General features: G+C 49.4%; 1 protein-coding gene across 1 annotated transcript in view; it reads left to right on the top strand.

Annotated features, from left to right (window-relative positions):
* The first annotated feature begins 4,064 nt into the window (after positions 1 to 4,064).
* Positions 4,065 to 11,916, top strand: part of SPTBN4 (spectrin beta, non-erythrocytic 4) — an 85,272-nt gene continuing 77,420 nt past the window's right edge. Inside the window, exons 1-6 of the mRNA XM_033158648.1 lie at positions 4,065 to 4,328; positions 6,895 to 7,046; positions 7,597 to 7,770; positions 9,348 to 9,439; positions 10,635 to 10,715; positions 10,814 to 10,929. Coding sequence (XP_033014539.1) covers positions 4,151 to 4,328; positions 6,895 to 7,046; positions 7,597 to 7,770; positions 9,348 to 9,439; positions 10,635 to 10,715; positions 10,814 to 10,929 — 793 coding nt within the window. The 5' untranslated portion in view covers positions 4,065 to 4,150. The remainder of the gene's footprint in view (positions 4,329 to 6,894; positions 7,047 to 7,596; positions 7,771 to 9,347; positions 9,440 to 10,634; positions 10,716 to 10,813; positions 10,930 to 11,916) is intronic.

Here is an 11,916-nt window from a genome sequence, read left to right as displayed (position 1 = left end):
GGTGGGTGGGGGCTGGCCCTATATTTGGGGCTGGCCTTATCTTTGGGGACGGAGTGGGGTCTGGTCCTACGTTTGGGGCCGGGAAGGGTCTTGCTGAGGGAGCTGTCCATGGTGTGATGGTTTTGATCTGCCCGAGGGAGCGCTGGGGCTGCAGGCTCTCTCTCTCTCCCCCCCCCCCACAACATTCCCCGCCCCCCTAGTTTTCTGCTCCCGGCGGCGGAGGAGAGGCCGCCCCGGCTGGACCAGCGCGTGCTTGGCGGCATGTCCGCGCGCCTTGGAAAGGCACTGGCGTCCCCCAAAAGCTGTGGCGGGGAAAGGTCAGGGGACGCCTCTCCATCCCTGCCAGGCAGAAGGGCAAGGCCGGAGGAGAAGGGCCTGCTCAGTCCTTGATGCCCAGCAGGATCGGGGCCCAGCAGCACCTGCAGTCTTCGGGTCAGTGCCCAAAGATGGTGCCGGGATGGAGGCGCGTCTGCAGCGCTGCGGAAGGGGGGAGACAAGCTGCCCTCCCCTCTTGCTCCCCCTTCTTTGTGGCTTTGCCCGCCCTTTCTAGGGATTGTTCATGTGCCCCCCCTGCCCGATCCTCCAAGAAGTCGAAGCCTCACTGGGGGGGGGGGGGCTCCTCTGCTGTGATCCTGGGTGGCTCCCCAAGTGTCATGCAAGAGGATCGTGAGCCAGCCCTCCCTCTTGGGCCCAGACAATTTTGAGACTTCAGCGTTTTAAAAAGCTGAGCTTAAGTTCCTGAAAACAGCAGTGCTTAGAAGCTGGGCTCTCTATTATTCTGGAAATATATGGGGTTTTTAAATAGCTAAATGGGTGAGCAGGCTGCATCCTACCTGCCAATTTCCCACAGGGAGGTGGTTGGCCACTGTGAGTACAAGATCCTGGAGTAACGGGCCTGATCCAGCAGGCAGGCTCTTCTCCTCATGGGCGGAGCCAGGATTTTTGTTGGGGGGGGCAGGACTTTGTGGGGGGCTGGAACCAACATGATTGGTCAGTCAATTTAAGTATTTCTATTGTTTTACTTGATGGGGGAGAGCTGCCTCCCTCTTGGCTAGGCCAATACTTTTCCTTTTCTTACAATTATTTACTTGCATCAACTGTTTGGTTAAATAAGTTATTAACTGAAGTCAACACAATTAGATCTGGACTTTGGTCAACCTGGGGGGCCTCCAGATTCTTTGGACTACAATTCCCATCAGCCCCAGCCAGTGCAAGTCCTGCATGATGGGAGTTGTAGTCCAAAGCATCTTGGGTCTGCTTGAAGGCTGGCCAGGCCATTTCCCCTTCACCCAACATGCCTGGAGCTGTTACAATTGGCTGTTCGATGGGCAATTGTAATATGTGTGTGTGTGTGTGTGTGTAATATAATACAATACAGTATAATATGAAGAAACCCGCTTAGAGGTTTAATGTACAATCAAGCAGTATATACACGTAAAGTAGCGTACAATCAAGCAGTACTGTATAGAAATTTTGCTAATTAAGTAATAATTGGCAGTATGACTAGGATTCCTGAGACAAATTATGATTCTTTATTACTTTAGACCAGCTTCAGACTGGTCTACCTTCCAGAGCTACAGTCGTATCTCAGGTTACATACGCTTTGGGTTGTGTACTTTTTGGGTTACAAACTGCGCTAACCTGGAAGTGCAACCTGACACGCGTGTGATTTGCGCATGTGCAGAGCATTTTTCACAGGTTTTTTGGGTTTTTCTGTCTGTGCATGCGCAGAACGAATTGTTCAGGTTACGTCCTTTTCGGGTTACGTACTGTAACCCAGAACGGATTAAGTATGTAACCCAGGGTACCACTGTATTGTGAAGGCCTCTCTCTGCCCTGCTCCCCCCCTTGCCTCCCCCCCCCCCTTGCCTTCTCCTCCTGCCTCCTGGACAGAGAGCTGGAGGCAGCCATGCCTGTGGATTCCAGTTGCTGGAAACTGTGGGAGGGGAGAGGGATCTTGTGCTTGGGTCCTTCTTGCAGGTTTCTGGCCAGCCACTGTGAGAAGAGGTTGCTGGACTAGGTGGGCCACTGGCCACAGTCATCAGTGTTGCCTTTGAGGCTTCCCTTATGTTGGACACAGTTTTCCAGGTGTGGTCTGGCTAAGGCAGAATAGAGTGGGACTCTTACTTCCCTTGATCTGGACACTAGACTTCTGTTGTTGCAGCCTAGAATAGTGTTAGCCTTTTTTGCTGCTGCATCACACTGTGGACTCATGTTTAGCTTGTGGTCCACCAAGACCCAGAGATCCTTTTCACATGTCCTGCTAGTAAGCCAGGTGTCCCCCATCCTATATTTGTGTATCTGGTTCTTCCTGCCTAACTGCAGAACCTGACATTTGTCCCTATGGAAATTCATTTTGTTAGCTTGTACCCAGTTCTCCAATCTGTTAAGGTCATTTTGAATTCTGATTCTGTCTTCTGCAGCGTTAGCTACTCCTCCCAGTTTTGCGTCATCTGCAAATTTGATGAGCACCCCCTCAATTCCTCCATTCATGTCTTTTATAAAGACATTGAACAACAACGGGTCCAGGACAGAACCGTGTGGCAGTGCAGCACCCCACTTGTCACTTTTCCCCAGGATGATGAGGAACCATTAATGAGTACTCTCTGGGTTCGGTCAGTCAACCAGCTACAAATCCATCTAACAGTTATCTCATTCAACCCACATTTTACCAGCTTCCTCATGAAAATATCATGGGGGACTTTGTCAAAAGCCTTACTGATACCAAGATACACTCTGTCCACAGCATTTCCCTGATCCACCAAGTTTGTAATTCTATCAAAAAATAATAATGAGATTGGTCTGGCATGACTTATTTTTGAGAAACCCATGCTGGGTTTTAGTAATCACAGCATCCTTTTCTAAATGCTCACAGACCAGCCTTTGTATTATCTGTTCTTGGACCTTCCCTGTGTTATTTTTGAAGATGGGAACAACCCTTACCCACCTCCAGTCTGTAGGGACCTCACCCATTCTCCAAGAATTCTCAAAGATCATGGACAAAGGCTCTGAAATTCAATCCGCAAGCTCCTTTAGCACCCCTGGATGCAGATCATCAGGCCCTGGAGATTTGAATTCATTGGGGTCACAAAGTCGGACACGACTAAATGACTAAACAACAACAAACAAGTATCTAGGTGTTCCCTTACTACAGTATCTATTTTCCTATCTTGGGCTGCAGCTCCCTCCTTAGAATATTTATTCTGTTATCACCAGGTTGGCCATCGCTTTCTTTTTGGGTGAAGACAGAGGCAAAGTAGGTGTTGAGCAGTTCCGCCTTCTCTCTGTCACCCAAGAGCATTTCTCTGTCTTCCCCACACAAAAGACCAATCCCAAACAAATCCCAAAGCACTTACAAATAACCAGAACAGATCATCACAGCTATAGTGTGTGTCATATTATATGATTAAGAAATCATCCATAAAACCAGGGCTTTTTTTCAGCTGAAACTCCCCGTTCTGGCACCTCTCCTGCCACTGGCATTCTAAGAGAACAAGAGGTGTTCTTTTCCTAGAAAAATCGTCCTGCATAAAACATAATCTATAAAAGAGTATTAACAAAAGAACAATGAAAAATTAAGCGAAATCCTATTATGTTTGCATACTCCTCTCTCTTAGAACTCTTGCACCCACTTCAGTTTCTCCAGTTCATTAAAATACACCCATCCAGGGTCCAAGGAGGAAATACCTACAGCAGGCATTGCCAAACTCTGCCCTCCTGATATTTTGGGACTACAATTCCCATCATCCCTGATATGGGTCCTGCTAGGCATCATGGGAGTTGTAGGCCAAAAACATCTGGAGGGCCAAGTTTGCCTATGCCTGACCTACAGCAACAGAGCAATACTTTAACTTATTAGTTAAAAAGCAGGATTTTTGTCTCATGGGGTGCTGGGAGGAGTTGCTGCTTTGTACAGAGTTAGGCCCTTGAGGCTCCATCTGGCTCACTGTTGCTTACACTGACCGGCAGCAGCTGTCTGGCCTTTCAGAACTGTCCTCTCCTTGACTCTCAAAACTCCATCTTTGCATTGTGTCTTCTCAGTTGGTCTCCTGTGCCATCTCCGCAGGAGGGCTGGCCGGGGCTCCAGGTGCCCATGAGGTCCTTCCGCGCAGATCTGTGAAGGAGCCTTCCTCCCGGTGCCAGGGCCAAGATGGCAAATGTCACGCCAGCCAAGCTGGACAACCTGGAGGCGCAGCAGCAGCAGCAGCAGCAGCAGAATAACAACACCCGGTGGGAGAGCACTGAGCACCACCACCAACACCGGCCCTGGGATGAGGCCACGGCCACGGCCAAGCTCTTTGAGTGCTCGCGGATCAAGGCCTTGGCCGGTACGTCTCTCGCGTGGTTCTTGCCGGCCTGCAAGGATATAAAGCGTTGGACAAGGGGAGGCTGAATTGCAGGCATCAGGCACAACATGGGTGAACTTGGCTGGGCTTGCAGATGCCCAGGGTTGGAAGGGACCCCCAGTGGACATGTAGTCCAACCCCCTGCAATGCAGGATGTGCCAGAGCACAGGGATGTGGTCTGACCCCCCCCCCAAGGTCCCACAGGATTGCTCAGTAAGAGACGGGGGCACAATTGGAGGGAGCAAGGAGGCCAGCTTTGTGGGAGTCAGGGGTACTAAAAATCTGCTTAGGCCCCCACCCTCTCAGTTCCCTAAACTCATCGCCAGTGACTGCTTCCCTGCCCTGCAAAGCGCATTATTCAGAATAGTGCCTCGTACAACCCACTAAGGAAGATAACAGCGTGGTGAAATTCAGAATGGGAGCAATTAATTGCACATTAATTCCAAATCCAATAAAGACTGCTTAATTAATTCCGCATGATGCGTTCCCGATCTAGCATGCCAACGGGGCTGGCAGCTGCATCTGACTTTGGTACTGGCGATGGGACAGTGCCCCCTTTGTTTGGGGGGCAGCAGGCTAGTTTGCTGGGGGTGGCTGGAGGGAGGGCAGAATCTTGAGGAGGTTCGGCTGTCTTTTTGGTGATTCCCCCAGTGCCGAAGGGTTTGTCTGTCCCTCCTGTCTCCCCGGTAGCCTCTGAATAGTGAGGGGCTCCTGCCCCCCTGCTCAGCCTTACTCTGCCACCCCTGATTCTCCCTGGCACCCAGAAGCCCCCCTCTCCTCCGTTTTGAAAATTGCTTGTGTGGCTCATTTCAAAGACAGCTGCAAATTAGCCGGTGGATGAATAAATAGGGAGGTGAGCTGACCATGGGTTCCACCCAGTTCAGCATTGTCTACACTGACTGGCAGCAGTAATGTACATGGGGGCAGTTTCCTTCATCAATGTGAGGCTGCCTGCCTGGTCCTGGGAGGGGTGGGGTGGGGGTGGGGCCAGATGGACAGCTGAGTTGGCTGTCAATTTGCCGGGATGCGCGCCTGTCAGTTCATCTGTGAAGCCGTTGGGGGGAGGGGGGCTCTCTCTAGGAGAGGCGAGGGGGCTTAAGCTTGCTTTGCTGGTGGCGCTGGAGTTTGGGGTTAGGAATCGGCCCCAGCCCGTCATTGGAGACAGCCCCTTGCCAGAGCCTCCCTCGTTGCCGGGGGCTGGGCTAGATGACCACTTGGGGTCCCTTCCAAGTTCTTATGATTTTTGTTTTCTTTATTTACATATTTAAAATTATACAAATCAAACACATTTTTCTGTTATGAAAGAAAAGAAAAGAAGGGAAGGGAAGGGAAGGGAAGGGAAGGGGTGAAATAGAAAAAATAGAATAGAAAAAAAATACAAAAGAAAGTTAAATGAAAAATCTTATTAAAGACATACAGTTTTTTAAGAAATGCAAACCACCATCGACATTATTATAAACATATATTTCCAGTAAGAGGTCCTTTTATCTTCAACTTATCAATTTCTCCTTGCCACTCTTACTTTTTTACCTATGCCTAATCTCTGGTTTTATTCCTCCTTCTACCTCTATGCCAGGGGTCGGCAAGGTTTACCAAGGCCATGGGCTGGGTCACTCCCATGGAGATCGTCCGTGGGCTGGACTGGCGCAGCACGATGCCGGAAATCGTGTCTGCGCCTGCCCAGATGCGAAAAATTGTTCCTGTGCAGAAGCGATTTTTGGCGTCTGGACATGTGCTGACGTGATTTTTGGCGTCTGGGCATGTGCAGACGCCATTTAGCGCAGCGCGCGGGGGACTTGCCAAGCGGGCGGCTCGGTTTGTGGGCAGCTCATGGGCCAGTAAAATGGTCTTCGTGGGCCACATCAGGCCCATGGGCTGCACGTTGCTGACCCCTGCTCTATGCCATGGGTAGGCAAACTAAGGCCCAGGGGCAGGATCCTGCCCACTCACCTTCTCACTCCGGCCTGCGGACGGTCCTGGAATCAGTGTGTTTTTACATGAGTAGAATGTGTTCTTTTATTTAAAATGCATCTCTGGCTTATTTGTGGGGCATAGGAATTCGTTCATTTTTCTCCCCAAAATATAGTCCAGCTCCCACAAGGTCTGAGGGACAGTGGACCAGCCCCCTGCTGAGAAAGTGGTTCATAATGTCTCATTTCTAAAAATTCCTGCCTCTGTTCTTGTTCTACGAAAGACCATTCTCTTAACTCTGTGGAATTTCATCTATGCTCAACCAAGAATCATTGTTGGAAACGTATTTCATCATGTCATTTTTAAAAACACCCCATCCCATTTTAAAAACAGCCCAATGATTTCTGACGGATTCTGTTGCTTTTTCTAGTTCAAGACATTCCCATAGCGCTGTTTTGACCTTCCAAGTTCTATGGCTCTGCAGCGGCAAAGCTGGTGGGCCCTGGGCAGAGCCCTCTGTGCGCTTTTGGGGTGGGTGCCCTGGTGGGCAAAGGGAGGGGGCTGCGGGTTCCCTGGGGGTGGAGGGGGGACCTTGGGGGGCTCTGCCTACTGAGCTTGACCCCCCTCTTCCTGCCAGATGAGCGCGATGCTGTGCAGAAGAAGACCTTCACCAAGTGGGTCAACTCGCACCTGAGTCAGGCCTCCTGCCGGATCAGCGATCTCTACACTGACCTGCGGGACGGATTCATGCTGACCAAGCTGCTGGAGGTGCTGTCCGGGGAGCAGCTGGTGAGGAGGGGCTTTGGGGCGAGAGGAGGCGGGGAGCGTCTTGGGGGGGGGGCTCCGTCTGGAAAATGTGGGGCCAGACCTGTGGATATCTGTGTTGCGCTGATGAATGCACTCTGCACGTGGTCAAGGGCATTTCCTTCTTCACTCCGACACCACTGGTTCCAGGATTTCTGAGGTTTTACTCTGCGGGGGCAGGAGAAGGGCCTGATACAAGATGCGTTTGCGAGATGCGAGAATGCACTGTGCACATGGTCAGAGGCGTTTCCCTCTTCATTCTGAGTTTCTGGCATTCAGAGCAGGCTCTGGCGTTTTGCTCTGTGGGGGAAGGAGAAGGAAGTCATGTGGGATGCATTCTGTGTTGCAAAAGAGAGTGCACTCTGCACATGGTCAGAGACATACCGATACTCTCCTTTGCTCTAACACCACCGGCTCCAGAGTTTCTCGCACTCGGAGCAGATTCTGTGAGGGGAGGAGAAGGGCTTGAGGTGGGGGGTCCCTTTCGGGGGGAAAGAGAGTCTCCCCCCCACCCGTCTGCTTTCGCCCCCGTCAGCCCAAGCCCACCCGCGGCCGGATGCGGATCCACTCCCTGGAGAACGTGGACAAGGCCCTGCAGTTCCTGAAGGAGCAGCGTGTCCACCTGGAGAACGTGGGCTCCCACGACATCGTGGACGGAAACCACCGATTGACGCTCGGCCTCATCTGGACCATCATCCTGCGCTTTCAGGTAGGGCCCAGGGGGGCGAAGACCCCTGCCCCACCCAGGAAGTGGGGAGCTGGGAGTCCGTGGGGCTCTAGGGCTTCCTGTCAGCCGCTGAGACTGCGAATTGTGGCAGTTGGGACACACTACAGTGCTACCTTGGTTCTCAAACGCCTTGGTTCTCAAACGCCAAAAACCCAGAAGTAAGTGTTCCGGTTTTCGAACGTTTTTAGGAAGCTGAACGTCTGATGCAGCTGTCAGCTATTGTTTCCAGGGTGCCTGCGCCAATCAGAAGCTGCGCCTTGGTTTCTGAACATTTAGCCTGGTAGATGAAGGGAACGCTGTGGATGTAGCCTATCTTGATTTCAGCAAGGCCTTTGACAAGGTGCCCCATGATATTCTTGTAAAGAAGCTGGTAAAATGCGGGCTAGACAATGCTACCATTCAGTGGATTTGTAACTGACTGACTGACCGAACCCAAAGGGTACTCATTAACGGCTCCTCTTCATCCTGGAGAGAAGTGACTAGTGGGGTGCCACAGGGTTCTGTCTTGGGCCCAGTCTTATTCAACATCTTCATCAATGACGTGGATGATGGGCTTGAGGGCATCCTGATCAAGTTTGCAGATGACACCAAATTGGGAGGGGTGGCTAATACCCCAGAGGACAGGATCACACTTCAAAATGACTTTAACAGATTAAGAACTCGGCCAAAGCAAACAAGATGAATTTTAACAGAAGAAGAAGAAAAAGAAGAAGAAGAAGAAGAAGAAGAAGGAGAAGAGTTTGGATTTGATATCCTGCTTTCCACCACCCGAAGGAGTCTCAAAGCGGCTCACATTCTCCTTTCCCTTCCTCCCCCACTGTGAGGTGAGTGGGGCTGAGAGACTTCAGAGAAGTGTGACTAGCCCAAGGTCACCCAGCAGCTGCATGTGGAGGAGTGGAGACGCGAACCCGGTTCCCCAGATTACGAGTCTACCGCTCTTAACCACTACACCACACTGACATAAGAATAACAACAACAAGAACAATAACCCCGAACTGCCCTGTGCTCTTTGGTGGTATACAGATTTAATAGATAATATAATGATAGTATTCTCAAAGCTACTAACATGAGTTTGGCCAAACTGCGGGAGGCAGTGAAGGATAGGCGTGCCTGGCGTGCTCTGGTCCATGGGGTCACGAAGAGTCGGACACGACTGAACGACTGAACAACAACATAATGATAGCACATCCCCAGATTTATTTATTTTAGTTCATATAATTTACACTCTACTTGGTTGCCAAAAGGAATGAAAGAAACCTCAAAGCGACGAGAACAGAATTCGAACTCTGAGCCATAGAAGGAATGAGAGATGATGGTCTGGTGGTTGTGATACGAGAGAGAGAAGACGGGGTTCAGCAAGGGGGAGTGGGAAACGGGAGGGGAAGTCGGGAAAAAACAAAGAAAAATGTATTATGTTTTAGAGTGCATATGTGAAATTTTTGAAATTTAATAAAATAAGAAGGGAGGAAGCTGAACTCGGTTTGCAAAGAAATAAAACAAGAAACTCCAATGGCAACACGTTGCAAAAGCTTAAACTGCTAAAATGTTGAAATTTGCAGATCCAGGTGATCAAAATAGAAACGGAGGACAACCGGGAGACCCGCTCCGCCAAGGACGCCTTGCTCCTCTGGTGCCAGATGAAGACGGCCGGGTGAGAGGGCAGCTCCCCTTCTCTTTTTATTTTATTTTATTTTATTGAGATTATTTACAACACATAGACACACACTTGTCAAACTAAACATGAAAATAATAGTACAGAATCAAAAGAAAAACAAACAGCAACAAAACACAAAACAAAAATAATACAAATAAGACATGACAACGTACGAAAACTTATACAAAACAAATAATCAATTATTTTATACACACACACACACATACACACACTCACATTTCAGTTCTTCTTTACTTCTAATTGACTTCCTTCATCCTCAACACGGTTCTTTTTTGGAAAGTTGGGAGAGACTCTGGAAGGAAGACATCAGATTTACAGCATGTTATGATTTAAAAAGAAAATTGCATGAAAATGCTTTACGGGTGACATCTAACGCCCCTTAAGCTAGCCAAAATGTTCAGATCTCAGACAAACACTTGTTGGAAATGCAGGGAGGCGGAAGGCACATGGCTCCACATGTGGTGGCACTGTAGAAAGATCAGACAATTTTGGGAAATGATTTACAACAAAAATGTGCAAATGCTCCTTCCCTAAGAAACCTGAAGCCTTCCTGCTAGGAATTGTGGAAGGGGGAGGATATTCTAAATTAGATTGGCAAAACAAGATAAGAGAGTACTCTGAACTGGCAAGATTATCAGCAAGGCTAAGAGGCATTGCAGATGAAAAATTTATTAGAGTGGGATACATACAGAGTCTATGTAAAAGAACATTGTCCAAAGAGCAATCTATTGGCAGATCTTGATTGAGCTTTGGTGTGTTAATAGGATGATTTTGTAAAATAAAATCTATAGTAAGTTAAATAACATGTAGAAAGCAAAGTTTAAGCGCATATTTAAGGAATTTAATTTGGCAATGCGAGGGGAAGATTGGAGGTCTTGTCAAATTTAATCACAAATGGATGTACAAAGCAAGTATTAGTTAAAGAATAAATAATTGTTTATTTTTTATTTCTTATTTTGCCTATAACATCTATTGTATGTTTCTGTTATAAAGTTTTCAACCAATAAAGCGTTTAGAAATGGGGTGGGGGTGGGGAGGCCGTTTGCGGTCTCCCTGCCTGGCCAGGTCACCCAGGGGCTGCGCTTGCTGCTTGCCAGGCGTGGGGCGAGAGGTGGAGTCGCCTGGTCAGGTGCAGAATGGCCTGCGCCCGCTGACCCTCTTCCCTGCGCAGGTACCCCGAGGTCAACATCCAGAACTTCACCACCAGCTGGCGGGACGGCCTGGCCTTCAACGCGCTCATCCACAAGCACAGGTGTGAAGGGCCAAAGGGGATTGTGACCCCACCCCACCCCCAGTGGGAAATGTAGTTTGCTGCATGGACTGATCTCTTGTGCCCATTCTCTTTGCCAGGCCAGATATCATAGATTTCAAGAAGTTGACCAAGTCCAATGCCGCCTACAACCTCCAGAAGGCTTTCAATACAGCCGAACAGCAGCTGGGACTGGCCAAACTGCTCGACCCGGAAGGTAAGAGATCCCGGAATGATCCCGGAAGCTTCAGATCCACGGCAGAGGACATGCTCTGCGTCCCAAAGGTTTCCAGTGGACATCCCTGATCAGGGCCGTCTTACCCATAGGCGCTAGGGGTGTGGGGCACCTGGGCACTGGGCTCTCAGGGGCGCCAGGCCAAGAGTCCAGGGCCCGAGAGTTGAGTCCGGGGAAGAGTGCCACGGTGGTCTCTTCTGCTGCAGGCGGCTCTGTGCCGCGAGTTTTGGGGAAACTGAGCCAGTGAGACGCTGAGGCGGCCAGCCGGCTCCACCCTCCTGCGCACCTGGACTGGGCAACCGGGGTGTGTGCGCGCCAGGCAGATCTTTGCACCCCGGGGCAGGATATGCTTAAGACAGCCCTGTCCCTGACTGCCGTTCCCCTTAAGAGGAAGCCTTTCCTCTGAGGCCTTGGAGAGAGCTCCAACTTTTGCCAAACTGGTGCCTGCTGGGGGGCGCAGGTGGGCATTTCAGTCCAAGACAGGTGGAAGGGGGCACAGGGTGCGACCAATGATGGAGAGAGCCCTGGGCGAGATGGATTCCTTACTCATTTAATTTCATATAAGTGGTACCTTGGTTCTCAAACTTAATCCATTCCGCAAGTCCGTTCTAAAACCAAAGCGTTCCAAAACCAAGGCACACTTTCCCATAGAAAGTAATGCAAAACAGATTAATCCATTCCAGACTTTCAAAAACAACCCCTAAAACAGCAATTGAACATGAATTTTACTATCTAACAAGACCATTGATCCATAAAATGAAAGCTATAATCAATGTACTGTACTATAAAACAAATAAAACACTACTGTAGATGATTAAAATAATTTTTTAAAAAAAATCTTACCTGCACTGATGATGGTCCTTGTTTGGATGGGAGGCTTTTATCCATTTCCGCAGTCACACAATCAATCAATCAATCAATCAATCATAAAATGAAAAACATAAAATGGAAAAAACGTGGAGAAACCTG

This window comes from Lacerta agilis, chromosome 8 (genome assembly GCF_009819535.1).
Source record: "Lacerta agilis isolate rLacAgi1 chromosome 8, rLacAgi1.pri, whole genome shotgun sequence".
NCBI lineage: Eukaryota > Metazoa > Chordata > Lepidosauria > Squamata > Lacertidae > Lacerta > Lacerta agilis.
This window is presented reverse-complemented; position numbering and strand designations above follow the sequence as displayed.